The 20,499-nt window shown below is 53.2% G+C and overlaps 6 protein-coding genes across 6 annotated transcripts; 2 read left to right on the forward strand and 4 right to left on the reverse strand.

Moving 5' to 3' along the window:
* Positions 1-763: 763 nt before the first annotated feature.
* On the forward strand, positions 764-3,307 carry COCSUDRAFT_36612 (ribosomal protein L10e; the record flags this gene model as incomplete). Its single annotated transcript, XM_005647468.1, has 6 exons — positions 764-773; positions 914-1,064; positions 1,357-1,531; positions 1,998-2,173; positions 2,815-2,896; positions 3,212-3,307. The coding sequence occupies 6 exons, from the start codon at positions 764-766 to the stop codon at positions 3,305-3,307; spliced, it is 690 nt and encodes a 229-aa protein (XP_005647525.1).
* Positions 3,308-4,226: 919 nt separating this feature from the next.
* Positions 4,227-7,668, reverse strand: COCSUDRAFT_53474 (flavodoxin IsiB; the record flags this gene model as incomplete). Its single annotated transcript, XM_005647469.1, has 5 exons — positions 7,472-7,668; positions 5,984-6,046; positions 5,480-5,636; positions 4,777-4,946; positions 4,227-4,343 (listed from the first exon to the last, which is right to left on the reverse strand). Exons 1-5 carry the CDS (start codon positions 7,484-7,486, stop codon positions 4,227-4,229), a joined length of 522 nt encoding a protein of 173 aa, XP_005647526.1. The 5' UTR covers positions 7,487-7,668.
* A 415-nt stretch (positions 7,669-8,083) lies between these two features.
* Positions 8,084-11,357, reverse strand: COCSUDRAFT_63373 (hypothetical protein; the record flags this gene model as incomplete). The annotated part of the gene is made up of 6 exons (XM_005647470.1): positions 8,084-8,220; positions 8,963-9,130; positions 9,563-9,662; positions 10,171-10,322; positions 11,028-11,214; positions 11,340-11,357. The coding sequence occupies 6 exons, from the start codon at positions 11,355-11,357 to the stop codon at positions 8,084-8,086; spliced, it is 762 nt and encodes a 253-aa protein (XP_005647527.1).
* A 179-nt stretch (positions 11,358-11,536) lies between these two features.
* On the reverse strand, positions 11,537-12,370 carry COCSUDRAFT_63374 (hypothetical protein; the record flags this gene model as incomplete). Its single annotated transcript, XM_005647471.1, has 3 exons — positions 11,537-11,693; positions 11,950-12,112; positions 12,289-12,370. 3 exons carry the CDS (start codon positions 12,368-12,370, stop codon positions 11,537-11,539), a joined length of 402 nt encoding a protein of 133 aa, XP_005647528.1.
* A 1,433-nt stretch (positions 12,371-13,803) lies between these two features.
* On the forward strand, positions 13,804-17,281 carry COCSUDRAFT_63375 (hypothetical protein; the record flags this gene model as incomplete). The annotated part of the gene is made up of 5 exons (XM_005647472.1): positions 13,804-15,762; positions 16,158-16,303; positions 16,441-16,457; positions 16,633-16,846; positions 17,248-17,281. The coding sequence occupies 5 exons, from the start codon at positions 13,804-13,806 to the stop codon at positions 17,279-17,281; spliced, it is 2,370 nt and encodes a 789-aa protein (XP_005647529.1).
* A 320-nt stretch (positions 17,282-17,601) lies between these two features.
* On the reverse strand, positions 17,602-19,337 carry COCSUDRAFT_29046 (hypothetical protein). The gene is made up of 3 exons (XM_005647473.1): positions 19,282-19,337; positions 18,470-18,574; positions 17,602-18,138 (listed from the first exon to the last, which is right to left on the reverse strand). The coding sequence occupies exons 2-3, from the start codon at positions 18,518-18,520 to the stop codon at positions 18,025-18,027; spliced, it is 165 nt and encodes a 54-aa protein (XP_005647530.1). The 5' UTR covers positions 18,521-18,574; positions 19,282-19,337; the 3' UTR covers positions 17,602-18,024.
* Between the last annotated feature and the right edge of the window lie 1,162 nt (positions 19,338-20,499).

The raw sequence follows: 20,499 nt of genomic DNA on the forward strand, positions 1-20,499 counted from the left end.
CTCCCCCACAGAACCCCACACAAGCCCCCGCTCAAGGTATGGCGCAAGGTATACAGTCCCTCATTATATCATTCAGTGGGCCAATTAGCCAGTCATCCCATAATGAGTCTCTGGCTGGCTTCAGTGCGTGCAAACTACTGTTGATGTGCCTCTGCTCACGTTTCGATCTCCTCCCCAGCCGCTGATCAAGACAGGAGGTTGCTAGCAATATTGCCAACCCCGTCAATACCTGCCTCTGCCATCGCCTGCTGGCATCAAACTCCTTTACGAGGTAGTACGTTATGAATAGATCATATATATGATGACCCACGAGCGAACCTAAACATATTTAAAGCATTCACCACAACCGCCGATGCTTCCTATGGTCGTTAAGATGATCTGGAATTTGATATTAAATCAATTAAATCCCAAAAAACTGGCGATCTTCATCCATGCATGTTCATTCTCGAAACTTTTGCTCTCGGAACTTGCCAGGAGATTAAGAGGCACCAGGCGCGTGGAAACAAATTGACGCGCAGGGCGGCAAAAACTCGAGTAATGAACTGAGTTGAGATTGTGTGCGTTAAAGCTCTGATCGTGATGGAGAAATATGCTCTCGGAGCTGAGAAGAAGCGACCTAGGGTTAACACCCCTGAATCACTGCCACGACAGGGGCATCTCGTAATAAATTCCAGCAACGCCGGCAGACGACGCGCAGAGTGCTTTCTCTCTCGAGTGGCAGCCGCCCTTGTTCACATTTGTGGGAGAAGAACAATAAGCCATCATGGGACGCCGTAAGTTCCTCAATATCTGTTGCTGTTGAGAAACATGGTGGTGCTTTTGCTTGGAGTACAGCCTGTCTAAGTGGGATGGTGGAAGTTTGGAAAGATGCTGCCCAGGGATACCAGCTGATCGGTGTATGCTTGTAATGCAGGGCCAGCCAGGTGCTACCGGCAGATCAAGAACAAGCCGTACCCGAAGTCACGGTACTGCCGTGGTGTGCCTGACCCGAAGATTCGTATCTATGATGTGGGAGCAAAGAGGGCGCCAGTAGACCAGTATCCTTTCTGCGTCCACTTGGTCAGGTGAGCGAACTTTCATCTGATTTGCGTGGCCGTTTCCGCGAGCTATAGCCTCGATCATCAAAGTCTTTGGGAAGTGGAACTATTGCCTTATGTAATACATACACACAAGCTGACACTTGCGAAAAGCCTGTGCTCGTTCCCTACGTGTATTCTTGTGAAGATACGGTCCAGCATGGCGAAGGCAGGTGGCGATGCGTGGCTGTGAGGAGGCACAAGCAGGCGATCAGCCTCTGCCTTGGGAGGATCTTTGAGCCTGAGGCGCTGACCTGGCACTGTGCTGCTGTCCAAACAGTTGGGAGAAGGAGAACATCACCAGCGAGGCTCTGGAGGCGGCGCGCATTGCAGCCAACAAGTACATGACGAAGAACGCTGGAAAGGACACCTTCCATCTGCGCGTGCGCGTGCACCCCTTCCACGTGCTGCGCATCAACAAGATGCTTTCCTGCGCCGGCGCTGATAGGCTGCAGGTACAAGAGGACCTTCTTCCATTCCTCTGATTGCTCAGCTTTGCACTTGTGTCTTCACTGCAGTGCATTTGTTGTAGTGTCTTGTTCCCGGTATATACATGCAGCCTCAAAGGAGGGGGCTGGCCGAAGTAGGAATTTGGGTGGAGACCTTGGAGGTCTTGCTGCATTTGTTTTCAGCCATGTCTCTGTGGCCTATCACGGACCTCGGTCATATAAAAAGATGTTTCAATGCGAGCTTGTCAAGTCCAAAGCGGAGGCCTTGTAGCTGAAAGGAGGGTGGATGATGGCTTGTCATGTTCCAAGTTGGGTGAAGGCATCTGGCGCTGTGATGGCGCCTGCTGGTGTGGCCTTGTCTAGGCACATGTCAAATTGAGCCAACATCAACCGGTGCGAGGATGTATGCCAGAAGGCAGTGCAGTCCATGCATTTGAGTAAGGTGATCTGACTTTTTTTGGCGCTGCTGCAGACTGGAATGCGCGGAGCCTTTGGCAAGCCGCAGGGCGTGTGCGCGCGTGTGGCGATCGGCCAGATCCTGCTGTCCATCCGCTGCAAGGACGTGCACAACCCGCAGAGCCAGGAGGCCCTCCGCCGCGCCAAGTTCAAGTTCCCTGGCCGCCAGAAGATCGTGGTCTCCCGTAACTGGTGAGCTGCCCGCAACTTTCTGCACTGCTTCCCTTCTGGCCTGGTAGCATCAAGTTGAAGGGCTGCACTGCTTCCTTCTGGGTTGGTAGGGCCTTCAATTGGAGGGCCCTACAGATCTCCTCCGCACCGCCTCCTTCTGGGCTGGTGACGCGTTTGTTGGAGGGCCCTATAGATGCTTTTCTGCACCACTTCCTCTTAAGCTGGTAACGCATTTGCTGATGGGCCCTTTAAATGCGCAAAGCTCAGCAGAAGACCCCTGTTTGAGATTCTCCTCAGTATAGTCTGAAACAGAACAGCGCCCAAAATGGATCTGCGCCATTTTGGATGTGCCGGGGACGCTGTGGGATTGCTGCTTCCCTGTGGACTGTCCTGCACTTCAAGCTGTGATCAGACTGTGGCTCCAGCTGTACACGCCTTTGCCAGCTGGATGGCTTGCACTGCATGACACTGCAAGCCATATTCTTACCGTTGGCTGCTGCAGTGGCCACTAAGGGTCGCCGAGTCCAGGTTGCACTGTGCTTTTGTGGGGCACAGTGCAACCATCTGTCAGGCATTAATCATAGCAGTGCAGGATGCGTGTTGGACGCTGCTAGATTGTGCTGTGTGGTCCGAATGCTCATGTGTGACGCCATGTCGTGCAGGGGCTTTACATCGTTCACTCGTGACGACTACCTGACCTGGAAGAAGGAGGGCCGCATGATCAACGATGGTGTCAACGCCAAGGTAAGGAAAAAAAATACTCAGCTGTTCTAGCGGCGCGTGCCAAATGCCCAGCACAGCATTGTAGTCAGCTGTTTTTTTTTTCTCGAGACAGAAACTGCTTTAAATGCTGCCTAGGGCATGACAAAAATAGCCGTCTGCTAGATTTTAAGTTGGGTCCTGGAGGTCGGTCGTACTCTACAGCAACTTCTTTGGCGTTGCTGCAATTTAGTAACGTGTGTAGACGTGTCAGGAACATGCATTGCTTGACTCCACCCTCTTGCGATGGCTGTGTGTGGAGCTTCTGTGCTGACAGAACTGTTGTGTGCTCTCGTGCAGCTCTTGGGCACCCACGGGCCGGTCGCTGCGCGCCCCATCGAGCAGGTCTTTGAGAAGCCCTGCCGCCAGCACCAGATCCCCATCCACGCCGAGTAGACTGCAGCTGGATCTCTGCTGAGTGGACCTTAGCTGACTGGACTCTCGCCGAGTAGACAGCAGCTGAGTAGACTGGAGCTGCCAGCGTAGCACGGGTGTCGATGCCTCTTTTTGGGGTGCTCCAAACTCAGGACTGCTGTGCACTGCTGGAAGGGAAGTGTGTCTTGCTTGTATGAATACTGGGAAGCCTGCTCGGGACTGGCATTCAGGGTCAGGTTTGGAGTTCTGGTTTTGAAAATGATAAACAAACAAGTGACAGTGGTGCTCTTGCTCAGGAAGGAGTTCATCTCTTATTGAGCATGTAAGGAGCTTGACAGAGAAGTTGGAATCCTATTTTGATACTATCGCTGTCATGTGCGGCTATTGCTCCCACGATAGAATCCAAGTGCACTCATGCATTTTGGACCTGGTGCCACTGATTTAGATCTGCTCCAATCATTTGCTGAATGTCAATGACGAGCATTCAATTGCGGCGGTGTACTCATGCAACTTTGAGGCCAGCAGTACTTACAGCGTCTATACCTATGCTAGGCTTCACTCGCTCTAGAGACCTCTTTGGAAGAGACTCTTCCTCGCACAAACTTGTCCCTCACAAGCTGTCTAGAAAACATTCGACATCTGGAAGATTCTGCTACTACTCTTTTGTTCTCCTCTTGGGGGCCCAAACTGCTCACAGACTTGCAAGCACCAATCTTCACAACAGCTTGGCATGCTCTGGAAGAGCGGCCGCGGCAAATTTGATGCAAGAATTGCAATATCACACCATCCTGTGCACCTTGCAGACTCAAGGGTCTCATGGTCATGATGTCACAGTACTGACGAGTGATACCAAGAGCACATGCAGCAGCTGAGCTGCGGAGATGCATCTAGAATCATCATGGCATCACATCATCGCTATAATCACCCTGCCAAACCCAATTTAGAACCCCTCGTTCTTGAGCTGTGCGACCCAGCCCTCGATGCGCTCCTCGGTCTTGTCATCCTCGTTGTCCTGGTCCAGCGGCAGGCCACAAAAGCTGCCGTCCCCCAGCAACGCCTGCGCAGACGCGCCCCTCCTCATCACATGAACCTTAGTCGCCTTCCAAATCTAAAGGGCGACAGCAAGGATGCCTTGAACAGTTCTGCCAAATGAGTTAAGGCAAGACCCTATGCTTCATCCATTGGCAGAAGATGCACGCATCCATTTGGATAGAGCATTTGCAGAAAATTATGCAGTAGATTGCCCTGTGCTGCATTGCTTGTCTGGCAAGACGTCAGAGCCAGCCAACACCAAAAGCAGCCAGCTGATTTGCCCAAGTCTTGGCATGAATGCAGAATTCTTGGGACCCTATTGATCTCTTTAGTGGCCCTGTCTGCATCCCGCAGCAGGTTTCTACACCAGCCATACAGAATATGCATGATGCACTGCACCGGCTTTGTAATTCAAAGTGCATGCGGGTGTGCTGTTGACATCAAGGAAGCATGCCTACCTTGGAGTCTTCGTGCTGGTAGCCGTCGGCTGGCCAGTGGCCCACCATTTTGGCGCCGCTGGCCTTGAAGCTGGAGTAGAGCTCCTCCATGGCATCACAGAAGTACTCGCCATATCCAATGCTGTCCCCCAGACCAAACACCGCCACCGGCTTGCCCTTCAAGTCCAGCCCTGGCAATACAGAACATAAACTGAGATTTGACGTTGGATCCACGGGGTGAATTTTTTTCTTTCAGAGCGGTCCTGCCTGTGCTGTCCGGTAGAAACTTGAGCTCCGTGCATGCTGTCCTTAGGAGCAACGCAGCCTAGGATGCCAGGCCACAGAAAGAGATCCAAAGTTAAAAACATTTGGGGAGAAGTCGGTGTCTTTAGGCTGAGTCATGCATGACTTGCTGTGCAATAAAATGCCCACTGTGACATGGCAAGGTTGGCGCCTGTCAACGGCCTCTCCCTCACGTGAGTACAGGACAATTAGTCAGCCATTGCCGCCTTCCAACCAGGCAGCAATGAGATTTCTGCAACATCTGTACAACATCCCACCGCCCTTGCATGGCAGTTTCCTAGATTCCACGGGGGATGCCTCAGCCGCAGACATGTCAAGTAGGGCCCTTGCATCCTCCCAACCACAGTCTAACAGCGATAGTTACTGTTTTGACATGCGCGGCACAAAGGTGCAACCACTTCAAGCAAAGGAGACAACAGACCTGCAATGTTGCCCAGAACATCGTCCCAGCTAGTGCCGCTGCGCTCAGAGTCAGCGCCGGTGTTCCAGGTTGGAGCGCCCACGATGAGGCCGTCATAGGACGCCAGGCTGGACACGTCCACATCAGCGATGTCCTGTGGGGCCGCGGAGCCGATTTTCTGCGCACATGCACAAGGGAATTGTTTGCATCACGAATTGAGGATCACAACATCTTCACAGCTGCCATCAATCAGAGAATGCAGGGCAACGGTAAGCGCATGCATAGGCAACTGTGTATATCACCGAAAACAATATATCCGCACACGCCGAGAGGACTAAGCGTTTGCAGGAAAGAGCAGCAGCTTCAGCCAGGGTCATGGGAATCATGGAGACCTGATGCATGCAACATCGGTGTTGAGCACAAGTACACTCTGAGTGTCCGGCCAAAGCAGTGTCCAACCTTCTGTAGTGGCAGGTTGGTAGGGGAGGGGGAAAAGTCTGTTCGGTTTCAATTGCCAGGACAGACCTCTTGGATCAGGTCGGCCACTTCCTCGGTCTTGCCCGTACTGGTGCTGTAGAACAAGCCGTGCTGGGCGAGGCAAGGGCTGGGTCCCCTTGTCTTTGCCGGCCTGGTCGATGGCACTCGCCTTCCTGCTCCTCTCAAGACTGGCCTGGACACCGATTGCTTCTCCGTCAATTAAGTACGCTGAAATTACATTTGAAATATTACGCCACCAGTTACTGGCATCAAGGAAGACTCCTAAACAGACACAGAAGAGAGATCGTCTCCTGTTGATCGTCCAGCCGAACACGAGAGAGCAATGCTGGACAGTGGAATGGGCGGACCGCACCTGTATCTGGATCCATACCTGCCAACCAGCAGTATTTGAGGCTGAGGACCTGTCGTAACTGAGGCGAATACAGCGGTGCAGGCCATGAGATCAAGGTATTCTGAATGCCACCTGTTGGACTCTAAAGAATCGACTGCAGGCGTGCGGAACGTGGGTGGTAAATGAGTTCCCACTTCAATTTTATCCGCATAGGCAGCACTAGGCGACCAGAAAGTGCGCGAACTGTCGGGCTCGTGTTGGACCGATTCGAGACTCGAGGTTCGCGCGTGCCGTGCTGTGCTGCGCTGCCAAAAATAGACCAGCTGCTGCCTTTGGACCATGTGCATCAAATTCCCGTAAGGAAGAGACAAGGTCGATACAGGAATAATTCCACTGCAGATTTCCCAAGACGACATGTGCATTCAAAAGACACCCCTGTTAATAGTATTATCTAGAGATGATCATGGCGCATGCATATGGGGACTGTGGGGACCTTCACATGCATATGCGGCCGGCCGGCTGCTAGAACTGCCGCCGACACCTACAACCATTTATTACATGATTCGTCGACAATCCATGCCATTATCAGTGCCCCAATTGACACAACACAACAGCTCATGTTAGTATCTTCTCCATCATGCTGAATCTGCCCTCATGCATCAATTTAGCAGAGGCGCTGGTTCATCAAATGCTCACGCCCTACACTCATGTGCCTATCCAGGAAGATTATTCTAAACCTACACTGATCAGCCATTGCAAATGAGCCTGCCTTGCATAGATTCACATGAGCGGCTCGCGCCCTTGGCCACGTGCCGGTGCCACCACCACACATGATGTTCAATTGCAATTGCAATTTGCTCGCCTGTTCAAGACCTGGTGTGTTTTCTAACGATCGTATACTTTGCTTGGGCTTGTGTACACAGGTTGTCCAAGATCAGTAACGCATTCCTTCATGCATTCCTAAGTGCCACTCCGCGTCAGCTGTATAGCACCTATCTCCTATGCACACGCCACACTGCCCTAGACTCTTATATACATGTCTCGAGTGGCACAAGCCCACACCCTTCTCGAGTGTCAAGGCAAACAAACATGGCAAGCGAATCCGCCTAATGTGGATTCCCCTGTCTGAATAAGCCAACATGACTAATGTACACCCGTCGAGGGGAAACGCAAAAAAAGCTGACCTGATAAAAGGACATTCTGGCTCCGGTTGACAAAACACAAGACACTGCCTAAACACTGAAAGACCTGCATGCAAAATCCCAAATACCTAGACAGAGCTCCTAGCACTCCTGAAGATGACACTGCCCTGATCTGCTTCAAAACCTGGCTCAAATACATGCACCTACAAACCTGCAGAGCAAGCCCCTGATGCTCAAGGGGTGCTCAGGAAATAGTATGCAAAAGGAAAACCAAAAAAGAGCATGTAAAGATGTGCCAGTCGCTGAGTCAACACACACGATGATCTACGCGACACCTAAAATGCTTTCCTGCCTGCCAGGCTGTTCTTTGCTGGCTCTGCGGTGCCTCCTGACGTCCTGCAAATGGACTCGTCGATACTGTCACACTGTTCAGGCAAGCGGACATGTGCAGATTGCCAAAGCCATCAGGCTCTCTCCACGCCCTCTCCAAGGCTGCTGCTGTGTCAAGTATGCCTCTTGACACTGGGATTTGCAAAGGCTGTCAGACCATCAAAGCAGGTGGACTTGTGAGAACTGCTTGCTGTGCAACTGCGTCCTGCAGATGGCTTCGTGGATGCTGTCGAATTGTTCAGGCATGCAGACTTGAGACGGCAGTCAGGCGATCTCGAGAGTCTTGTGCTCCCAGCCGGGCAGCAGGTGCTTGTGTTCATCGAACAGCGCCACCAGTGCAGCCAGCAGCTTCTCCTGCACCTCGTCCACTTCTTCTGGGCTGGGATCCAGGCTCTTGGTAACTGCAGCAGCACACCAGCACAGAGCATCAGACGTGGGCCATAAGAAACAACAAGCAATTGCTTTCACAGGTATCACTCAGCGATGATGTGAGTGTCACAGGGCCAAGCTGGCGCGCGTGCAGCAAGCGGGCATAGTTTCTGTGATTCGTCCGCTGTTTGGCTTAAGCCTGGCACAAGATCCTCGCAGAAATATTGCAAGGAGTACAGTGTCAGGCGTACAGCCAAACAGCAAATGAACTACAGAAAGCAGAGCATGACCAATGATGTGGCCCTGCCAAACCACTTGTTCACAGCCGTACTGCATTGCAAATCCGCCCAGAGAGATCCCTGACTGTTGGTGCAGTCACCGACAAAGGCAGTCCCTGCCCATTGGACCAATCATGAAGTACCAAAGTTCTCTGCCACCATTCACAGCGCCTGCCAGGCGAGGCATCTATGGCCTACAAGTTTCAGCAATTGGGCAAGGCACCACCAGAAACCCTCTTAGTTTGCTATTAATATCCCTTGACTCATTGGTCAGCCAATATGTTATTTGAGATCCCGCCCAAATACCAGGGAGGTCACTGTTAACTGCTGACAGTGCTGCCAGGGAGCCCAAGCAAAAGGCTGCCCACGCAATGACAGGACCACTACCACAAGCGCTCCTGATTGCTGAGCATGCCTCTCAGGAAGAGCGGACCAGCCAACTCTGATTTGCTAGACTGGCTTTGCTAATAATCTTTGCTAGACGATGTGTGCTTACCCTGCAGGGGCTTGCCGATGGCAGTGATGATAGGGCAGCGGCGAGGCACAGGCAGGTACCATCGGCCCCAGAAGATTCCCACAACCGCGCGCACCCGCCGCGACAGGCTGCAGCTGCCGCAGAAGTCCAGCATCGCGCTCTGGCCCAGGTTGTATATGGGCACGATGTCTGCGGCCGGGGCACACGAAAATCTCAAGTATGGTCGTAGGCTGGAGGAGAAAGTGTGATTGCATGTGCATGGAAGAGGCATGTAGAGCAAGTTTCCAGTTTTGAGGGTGCATTAGGGTGTTTGCTGTTGTAACAAGGCCGCCATATGCAGTGTGCAAGTTAGGGGACTGAATTGGTGCTGCAGGATGTCGCCGCTGCACAAATAGAAAAGCTTGGCAATACGGTCACGGTCGGGACATATGGTGCATGCATTTTGGCTGGGAGAAGCTGTGCGCATTACGGGAGAAAAATTCTGAGATGAGATATGTAGGCACTCACGCAGCGAATACAGAGCTCCCAACGGCATGCACACACCAGTCCCGACCACCACACAGGTTTGTCTCAACCACAACGGGGACTCTTGATATCATACTCAACAAAGGTGATGCGCACCAGTGCCGGTGTGCATGGCGAGCCTGATGAAGCCCTTGCGGCAGCGCACAAACACGCGCTCCTGGCTCGGCCGCGCCCCCAGGAACACCCCGGCCACGCCCTGTCGCAGGATTCGCTCTCAACCACTGCGCCATGGGCACAGTTCTGCACTCTACTTGCCAGCAACGGCATGCCAGCAATACTATGCGCATCATCTTCCCTCTTGGAAACTGACTGATGCACTCGGTATCCGCGCCATCAAACCAAGCATTGTACTTCAGATTTGTAGAAAAGCTTGGCGAGAGGCGCGCTCCTCTGCATGGATCAGATGCCAGATGAGTAAGCATGCACAACAAAACATCTCTCAAGAGAGACAGCCACTTCTCCACACCCAAAGTCCATCACAGATTGCCTGAAAATCAGATTTGTTTGAAGAGCCCTGCCACCGACAATGACCAGAGCCAGAGTGCAAATCATTCAAATGGTTGGGCTCAGTGCATGCAAGCACGCCTTGGGGACAAGGGCCCATTTAGGTTATCTGCAGCTAAACACATACCGAGGAAGTTTCACACAATTGTCTCTGTTAATAACATCTTGCAGGCTGGAATACAGGAATGAGGGACGTGCACCTCGGGGACGAGGCCGACAGAGGTGGTCTGCAGCTGTTCGTGTATGGTGTGGTAGTCGGCTGGGATGCAGCCCATCCAGGCGTACACGTGGCGCAGCAGGGGAAGCTTCAGCAGCACCGTCGCCACCGCACCCCTGGCGCCAGCTGGCAGACCTGCAGCAGTCATTGCAGCAGTGCACATTTCAAATGAATGTGTTTGAGACAAACCTTTAAAGTGTCTGATCCTGCAGAGGTGCATGCATGCTGCACCGTTGCTACCGCCCCCCTGGCATATGCGGGCAGCCCTGCAGCAGCCAGTGGCAGTTGAGGGGTCAAATGCCAAACCCCAAGAAGAGAAAGTGTGTTGGTCATGTCTGCATAGCGCCTGCCGGCAGCCCTGCAGCAGTGAATGCTCAGGTTCTAATCCCCAGCATGACTACATTATGCCCAAGCACGTAGGGTATCAATGCTTTAAGGATGTAACATGAAGATTTGCACCGTAGTTGGCGTATCTAAAGGAATTGAGGGCGTCGGGATTGATGTCAATATACCCGGGCACTCTGCACTTGCATGGCCCAAGATTGGTGAGAGTTTTCATTTGAAACTCAACAGACATGCTTTGACTGCTTTGTTCAAGTATCCAAAACTCAGAACCCAACCTGTCACCTGTCATTCCCAAGCTCAGCCTGACAACTTCAAATTAAGTTTGAGGGTTAGAAAAACACATATGTTAGATGCAACTTCAAGACTTACGTGTGACTGATAGGGTTCCAGGAGAGGTCACAGTCTTGAAGCATGCAAGTCAGGCTCATCATGAGCCGCTCATGTCCATATAAAAGGGTAAGTGGTAGGGTTCCAGGGAGATGCCAGGGTTTCGACCTGTCTCGGGGGCGTCACAGAGGGGCATGGAGAGCCAGGAGCCCATGGGGAAGGTGGCGTGGGGGAAATGCGCGAATAGGTAGGGCTTGCCATGTTGCAGATAGGGTAGTGGGGGAGTTATCACGCGCAGCCGGAAGTAGCGACGCCACGTCGCCCACAGCGCATGGTGCCGGAACGCCGGCCAAACCTGCGAAAAAGAATACTTTCAGGCGTGAATTTAAATTCAAATCTGACAGGTCTTGCAACTTTCCACCGGATCAGTGCTAGATACACTGCAATTGTTTCGTTCCCGTCCTCCAAGAAACAGCTGACAATCCCACTTGCCTGCATATTGGGGAATATGGCAAGCAGGAAATTCCAGCTGGACCTTGGAAGCAGGAAGTTGGCAATTTGCTCTGTGACTAGCACTGCCGTATCCTGCTGGGCCGTGGTAAGGCTAAATGGCACATTGCACTTGCAAACACCCAAAAGTGCTGTGTCAAACGGCACCTGCGGCTTGATAGCCGCTCTTATATATGCGAAGGAAAGTTTGAAGCGCTTGCCTGGCCCGCAGGGAGGTAGGTCTCGGCAAACAGCAGGGCGCCGATCAGCAGCGCGCGCTGGCTCTGCTGCACAAACACCATGTACACAAACGCCATGCCCAGCCATGGCCCCAGCCACACCAGCCTGCGCACACCAGCACTCATCAATGACTCTATAACTCTTATTTTGTGATCATTACATGCTTATACTGCCAGGAGGCAAGGTGCGTCTGCAGACAAGGTGCAGGTAAAGGCAACCACACCTCCTACCAATGCTGTGCTTGTTGCCAGTAATGCACAAGAAGAGATCCCCCAATCTACAACTTGGCATACATAGATCTAGATAACATTGAGGTACCATGCAAAGATGATGCTCCGATGTGCAAGAAGCGTCTGCTCACCCAAATAGTGTCCCAAGGGACAGCACGGCAGCGATCTCCTCTAGGAAAGTATTTTCCCTGGGCAGCTCAGTGGCTAGGGAGCTGGGCAGACGTGCAATCAGGGTGCTGGCATTGTCCGCAGGCTCCACCTTCAGCTGCTTTTGTTGGCTGAAGCTGGAGGCTCCTGCGCATGTCAGGAAGCTCAAGAGTTTGCATTGCCGATCTGGTGGGAAAGGAACGCATCAGGCAAAAAAATGGATACGTGACATAGTGAATCAGCAAAGGATTTTTGTGCCATACAAGGCAAATTTGAGAAAATTGCATTGCAAGGGGGTATCTCAGCATGTGATGAGTGGGCACCTTTTTCAGGGCTTGTGAACGTGCAGTAGCAAGCAGATGCCTCGGCTGCTGATGCAACCCCCTTCATTGCGCCCTGAAACATCGTTTCAGGCGCAAATTTACAAAGCGCCCGGGACGCAGGTTGCCAATCCCACAAAACACTGAAACCTTGCGAGAGAAACGAGTGTCAATATTGCATCACATTGACGTGCATTACACTGCCAGTTGTAGTAGTGAGCGAGGTGTGACGGCAATTACCAAAAGTCCAGACGCAAAGGTTTCCCAACGTGCTGATGCAGAGTCTAAATGGGGAAAGGTGAAGGCACCGCTTCCATTTTCTGCCGACCAGCAGACACACGAAATAGCATGAAAAGTTCCTACAGCGTGTTCTAATATCCCAAGGCAGGATAGCGTAAACGAGTTGAGCTCCCTTGTGCCTGGAATGACCTGGCGTCGGTGCTGAGCCAAATTTGGACCTGTGAGTTTAACCCTTTCTGAAACAGCTGGCTGTCCTCAACAAAACTGGAGACATGCGGCTCAGGAATGCTCAAATGAGCTTTCTCATCGTTGAATAGAAGCTGCCAGAGCTTATTTGAGGGTGCTAAGCACGGTAAGAGAATAACAATTTCGCGTCTGCGAAGGACTTCTGCGCGAGTCAGCATTCCTATGCATATGAATTAATGCCATACTTCGATCGAAACAAATTGGTGTAAGTGCGAGGCAGGTGCAATCCTTGTCGAAGGGTAGCCCATGCGTTCTGGCCTTGCAGATTGCAGCAGGTACTGCTAGTGGTGAAGCATGATATCGGAGACAGAACTGGTGATCCGTTTCAGGGATGAACTTACATGTCCTCTATGGTGAGTCTCTATACCATTTGCCTCTGTGTACATCGTCGCCTGATACCTGACCAACACTATACACACATGGTACAAAGGGTGTCCTGACTTAATGGACTTCATTTGTCATGTCATTGTGAACTTACGATTGGGCTTTCTGATCTTTGTGTAATTTGATCTGTGCAGCCATCGTCTTTTCGACAACCCGTACCTGTTCCCTGGGTGCAACCATGCCTTCTGCCTGTAAGCATCCCCCCTCAGCATCTCCTTGATCACCTGTACAGAGACCTCGACTTGGCCAGGCTCACATGCATAATGTTCATGAGTCTCAAAGACAGATTAGCTGAGGCTGACTGATGTCCTGAAGCACTTTGCACTGGGCGCAGTGAGTGTGTGCTGCAGACTCTGGAGGGCCCAGGGATAACAGCGTCGCAGTGCCCCACCTGCAAGCAGCCGGGTTGGAAGAACGACCTCAGGCCCGTCCACCAGCTGCAGAGCCTTGCCAGCATCTTGCACAGAATGCTTACTCAGAGTGAGCCCCCAGAAATCCGCTTGGCAGGCTCTGACTGCTTCTTTTGTCCTTATTCACCAGAGCTGATCGATCTCATTGCAACTTTGTACTTTGGTGTGCTGATTTGACTTTGTGCTCGCGTGCGCAAACGAGTTCTGCTCATGCTCATGCATGCACTCCTGCCTAGATATGGCAAGATCAGACATCAACATCCTGCTTGTGCTGCACGCAGCTGGGCTGCCTCCACCAGCGGCAGAGGCGCAGATCAGTGCTGCAGCAAAGGTGGGTTCCCTTGGAGGGCGTGGCACTGCCCATGATGGCAAGTCCTCCAACTCAGGGTCAAGAAGTGCGGCAGGGAGCACAAAGCGCGGCAAACAGCCGCTGCTGCCAACCAAACCAAAGCAGAACAGCCGCAGCAAAGCAGGCTCGAGCGAGCGCAAGAGGAAGGCTAGGGCAGCAGAGCAGCAGCAGGACCCAATGCTGGAGCTCAGTCCAGAACTGGGGGTGACAGCCCGCGGCGAGAGGGAGGCTCCCCGGAAGCAGGTCAGGTTTGCCGACGCCGCGGCAGCCGGGCCGCGCATTGCTGCCGCGCCGCCGCATGCGCCAGGCAGCATGCATGCAGAGTCGCCCTCACTGGCAGCAGCAGCAGAGGCTCAGGGGAGCCCGGCAGAGAAGGGTGGATTTGCGGCCGATGAGCCTGACATGGCGGATGACGGCTGGGAGGTGCCAAACACTTTCCCCCTGGATCCAAACGGCTGCGAGCTCCTGCCGGGCAGTTCACACGGCAGCCCCAGCAGGCCTGCTGCAATCGTGGCCGAGCCCTTCACCTCCCATCTGGACGCACAAACATTCCATGAGCCCAGAGACTGGCAAGCCAGGCATGTGGAGGAGGCTGTAGCAGTGCTCAAGCCAGGGAACAAGGGTGATCAGCAGAGGTCCCACGCCAGTGAAGGTGCAGAGGACGTCCCCGCCAGCAGAGCAGTGACTCGTGCCAAAGCAGGCGCAGCGCAGCAGGCAGGCGCTGCAAAGCAGGCAAAGCGTGGCAGGGCGGCGCCTGATGTGGCGCCGACTGTGACGCGCGGAAGCAAGCGTTGTGCGCCCAGCCCTCCCAACGGCAACCAACCCCTGCAGCCAGATCAGGCACTGCATGCTTGCAGAACTGAGGCCGCGGCGCAGGATGACGACTTCCAAGAGGCGCCTGCAAAGCTGGGTGGCGGGCAGAAGAGCACGCGTGACAGGCCGGCGAATGCGCGGCTCGGCAAGGATGGGGAGACTGTGCACCAGAAGGGAAGGGGATTGGGCGAGAAGGCCAAGCCTGGGAGGGGTGATGCAGCACAGACAAGAGGGAGGGAGACAGCCAAGCGACAGCTACCCAAGGATGATGGATACGGAACAGGCAAGAAGGGAGACGGGCCAAAGCCGCGCCGCAAAGGCAGGCTGTCTGCGAAGGAAGCGGCGGCACGAGCGGCGGCGGCAGCGGCAGGGGCCAAGGAGGTTTCCAAGCAGGACGATGTTTCATTCTTCAAGATGTTCACAGCCGAGGCGGCCCTGCAGCCGCCAGCCGAGGAGAGCCCATCAAGCAAGGCAGCTGCTGCAGCAACTGCTGCTGACGGGGACAGTACAGCAGCAGAGGACCAGTTTCTGCAGCTGAGCAGCATCGATGAAGTGCCTGGGACGGCCTCAGCCGAGGCCGTGGACGGGCTTGCTGCGGCCGGCCCGGCGGCGGCCGCCGCGAAGCTTCCCTCGCAGCTGCCGGTAGCTTCCACCGCGGCGGGAAATGATCCGCTGTGGCGCGATCCTGACGGCCACTCCAGCGCTGCAATGCCCTCGGAAGAAGTTTTTGATCGCGCCTTGGAGACAGCAGTCATGTCAGAATCGCTCGCACAGCAGCAGCAGCAGCAGGAAGAGGAGCTGGGGCGCCAGAATAGGCGAGCCATGGAGAAGCTGGAGGAAGCCGAGGCGCTGACTGTGCCAGACACGCCGCACGCTGACCTGGCACCAGCTCAGTGGCGCGGTGCGCGGACCCCCCTCCCCGGCCCGAGGGGGACCCCAGGGGTCTCCGAGAAGCTGGCGGAAGCCGCCGGCGGCAGCCGCGCGGCTCTGTCTGTCATGGACATCAACGCTCTTGGTGCCAGGCTTGCCCGGCAGGTGGGTCCGCAGTATCCTCATCTTCTTTCTCAGCAATTGTTGCAGTACTGCCTCCTTGTGTGGTGCTTGAAGACCGGCAGTGAAGCCGATCTGTACTGCGGCTTTCCTTGCCCAGGAGAACTCTTTGTCTAGGCCCGCATTGAGCCGTTCTGACTTCCACTTCAGTCCATTTGAGAAACATATTGGCATCTTTGTTTGATAGGCTGTGGTATGCCTTGCTCAAGTGTCTAGCTGTATATTTAAAACCTAAACCATAGCTTCTCTCTTGCACATTCCTGCTGTGCATCCTCCGGTATTGCTCCCCTACCCATGGCAGTAACCAGTATCGCTCACTGGGGTCATCTGATTGATGAAGACCAGAAGATCACTGTAAAGGATGACGCATGGGACAGCAGGTGGTTTCACCCAAGTGTCCGGCGGAGGCGGAGGCGTTAGAGCAAGCACTGGCACAAGCGCGGCGCATGCTGCAGACAACCGAGCGCATGTGCCGGGAGCGAGGCATCCTGCCGACACCAGACTCGTCCGCGCCCGCGGCAGGCAAGTGCACAAGCTATCCACTGCTGTCCGACTGACATGCACACTGCAGGTTTGTTTTCATGTCAGTAGCTGCATATCCAGGCCATCTGCATTGCCTACAGATCCAGTATGGTGTATTGCCTTCTGCGTGCATTGGATCAGGCAGCGACAACTCCCTGGTTGCCTTCTCCGTTGCTTCATACTGCCCACACTACAGTACCATAAAGGCTATGTGTGGACTCTTGTAAGTTCAGGGTCCAAAGGTATCAGAATTTATGAAGCTAGGAAAACCTCATTCTCTACGCATGCCGCGCAAGGGACAAATGTAGATTGAGATTGTGGTGTGTCATGCAGGCGAGCCGGCTGGCGGTGCAGGGGTCGTCGAAGCGATGGACGAACTGCAGCTCGACGGCGAACCTCCCGCCAGGGGGCCCAATGGAGAGGCAACGCTCGGACTTGGTGCCACCCTGGGACTGGGGGGTACTCTGGGACTCGGCACTCTGCCGCTGATAGGCACTGAGCGCAGCCTGGCAGAGATTGACGATGCCATGCGCGCGCACGGGTACAGGTGTTCTTTCCTCCATATTTACACCTAACCATTTTTGTACATAGGAAGGGAAGGTGTATTTGACCAGTCCAGAGGAGTTGGGGTGACGGGTACACAACCGTACTACTGCCTGAAGTGGCATAGATTGCAACATGTATAACTCATCAAATGAGGCCGGTACGTGGTGATTTTTGAGGTTGAATTTGACATATTATTTCTCAGAGTAAATACCGTGGTGACCGGTCTGTTGAGACCCGAGCAGAGTACAATGCAGGGCACATGCCTAAATTCGAGCCCAGCTGCCCAGAAAAGGGGTTCTGCAGCTGTCTGGTCTGCATCCCTGCAATGCACATCTTGAGACAATTTCTTACATAGATTTTATTTTTGCTGTGTAGTGGGTGACTTAAAGAGGCTGCATGCAGGTTCTCCACGCTGGAAGCCGGACTGCCCACATAGGGCTGTCGACTGGCATCAGCAAAGGACGAAGGGTCTTGATCTGTGCCAGCAGTATTTGATTTCCAGTATGTATGCTTCTGAACAATCGATTGACCCCGTCGAGAGCCATCTGCAGAGTAGGAAGGCATTTCGTTCTTTGCTAGAGAATTGCTGCTCTGGAGTGTGCAGGGGTGGATCTTCATTTATGGTGTTAGCATCTGGTGCGGTGTGTACAAAATGAATAGGTGATAAAGTTCTTTCGGGGCAATCGTAGATAACCCTTTTCCACGTAAGCGGTTTTAAGCTCATCATTTGCTGGTGATGTGTACAGAGGATCATTTATGAGGAACACCACAAGTTCCAAATAGAGTCAGCTCTACTGCAACGCACGCATATAGTTCACAGCAACACTGCAAGCAAATAAGGCATTTCTTAGCATTTGTGGTCAGAGCCACTTCAGACAGACCAGAATCATCTAGTATACACCAGGATAATCCCAGTCAGTGAAAGATGACTTGATACTGCTCAAAGCCCATTCAGGCCTTCTAACAGAGTGCTTTCAAATCTGCCTACCAGCGCACGTTCTCATATTGCAGCCAAGGTAACAATTAGCGCAATTAGTTTGGCAGATCAGTCCAAAGTATGGGCCAAAGAAACTCGTTTTGTGTCGCCATTTCCCCGCTGGATGGACGGCATAACTTTGCACCAAACTTGAGCTCTCAACAATGCTACTGCTAATGGCAACACGTTCACAAATGATGTGATCATGCCATGCGCACTATGCCAGCGTTGACCAGCTTCTGCAGCTTCTCCATGATCTGCGGCTGCCGCGTGTGCTTCTGCGCAGCCGCCGGGTTCTCCTGGAAATCTTGCAGAACCTGTTATACACGCAAACACCAATCGAAAATGCAGAATCAGGGCAGATTGCAAACAGCATGCCCAATCTACTTTTCACCTTCCAGGTATTGCAGAGTTTCTTAGGTGTGCAGTCAGGCACCTGTGCCGGCTCAATACACTACGCATGCAACTGCGAAAGCCTCGCAATGCTGTGAGACTCCGTAATTACAAGTTCCTGCCGACTATGCAGAGCCAGGCAGCCTGCAAACCTGCTGTTGAATTTACACAACATGCTCATGCACAAGCAGGCATCGGGATGGCTCTTGGACGACGATGACATAGCAACATATACAGTAATCAGTTGCAGCGCACCTGGCGCATGACTGGGTCGGTGAGGATGGCTTGGATTGCTGGGTCTGCCATGCCCTTCTCCCTGCGCGCCGCCAGCTCCTCCTCGCTCACATCCCCCCGGCTTATCTGCAGCAGTAAACCAGAGGCACCTTAGGGGAAGTACTTCATGCAGATGGATTGCCGGGAGGGCACTCACAAAGGAGGAAAGCTCATCTACGTACTGCCTAGGTCACATCAGCAAGATCACCGTCCCTTTTCGGACTTCCTCTCTGCTCTTTAGGGCGCTGTTTATTCTGTAAAGGGTGCTGTTCCGCCAGTCGACAAGAGCCAGCTTGCCCTGTTGACATGAGTGAAGGGAGGATTGTTACTGTCGTGCTCATTCTAGAACCCGCAATAAGTAATAAATTTTGGCCAAAACGGGTGGATAAAAAGACCCTATTTAAACCCTAATCTTAGACCAAATTCTCTCGACAAGATCAATCCAATGGAGCATCACCCTGGTATTTTTGAGGACAGGAAGACCCCTAGACGTTGCTTTGACAAATTTCCCGCACCGCCAGGGGTACGGGTTTTAGAATGAGCACTATAGTATCAACAGTTTTACTGATTCTGTCAAACAAAGCCTTGTCGGTAATAACCTATAAGACCTCTAGCTGTACTACCCCCCATGCAATGCACGCCAAGCTGGCAGGGGACGGCAGACCACAAACACAGATAAACAGCTTTGTGCCACAGCAAGCCTCATCTGTAGCCCGGTGGTTAGGCTTCCCCTTCAATACATGGCGCATCAAGTTGACAGGGAACAGCGGATTTCAACACGGTGCAGAGCGTGCCTTGTTGACAGCGTCGATGCAGCGTGCGATGCCTTCCTTGAGCTCCGCATTGTCTGGGTCGTGCTTGAGCCCGGCCTCGTACGTCTCCAGCGCCTTGTCGTACTCCTTCATGAAGAACTGCAGGTGCCCCTTGCGGCTGCGCGCAGACGCCAGCACATGTCAGCACGGTGATGTCAGCATTGAGTTGGATCCAGGCAGCGATACATACTTACTGGCAGCTCGCTGGAAGCTCAAGGCTTCCAAAATCCTGAAGAATTAATGCTTCGCTGCTGATCAAGCTGCCGAAAAGCCTGGTCATGAGATTTCCCAAATGGGACGACAGTATGTCTTGCGCTAGCAGAGAAGTCAGAAGTGCTCCAAGGCATGGTCATGCAGTTGTGGCAGCCTCATGACATCACCAAGCCCTCCGGTGCACAAGAGGCCCTCGTTTACTGCTTTTGTGCAGGAGAAGAAAGCATGACGTCATAAGATCACAAGAGCATGGCCTGTTGTGCCATAATGTCCTTTGCAAAATGAGGCAGCAAGGGGAGCAGACCTTTCAGCATTTACCACGAACTTTTCTAACCTCACCAAGGCGCCCCAAAATTGATCACGCCATCTACGCACCAAGGTCTACCAGTAATCCTTCCCGGGGCCTGAAACCAGCTCATAACACCTTTTGCTGTGCATCCAAACACACAGCTACAGCCCTTGGCGAAGTCTGGCGCCAGGCGAATTTCAGTCTTTGATAAATCCACCACCGAGTTCAAAGCTTTGGACTCCACAAAAAACAATCCACCTGTAGCCCTCGGCAAAGTCGGGTGTCAGGCGGATGCACTCCTCTGCATCCAATATAAAACCTCTAAAAAGTCCACCCGAAAGGGACCGCACACCAACTTTCATCACCTATTCACAACCTCATTCCTGGCCTTGAGCCATCTTTTGACTCATCTCTTGGAAATTTTCACCCAGAACCTCACCTGTAGCCCTTGGCAAAGTCGGGTGCGAGGCGAATGCACTCCTCGGCGTCCTTGAGGCCATCGTTCCAGGCCCCAAGCTTGGTGTAGCAGGCAGCGCGGTTGCTGAACAGCTTGTGCGCCTCCGGGTTCACCTCGGGCGGGCCGCGCGCCAGCGCCTCGCTGTAGTGCTTCACCGCCTCCGGGTACTTTTGCTCCTTGAACGCCTGCCATGTGAACGAAACGCTCATCACCAAACGTCAAGATTGTCCAAGGCGGAAAC

Source organism: Coccomyxa subellipsoidea (genome assembly GCF_000258705.1).
Source record: "Coccomyxa subellipsoidea C-169, whole genome shotgun sequence".
NCBI lineage: Eukaryota > Viridiplantae > Chlorophyta > Trebouxiophyceae > Coccomyxaceae > Coccomyxa > Coccomyxa subellipsoidea.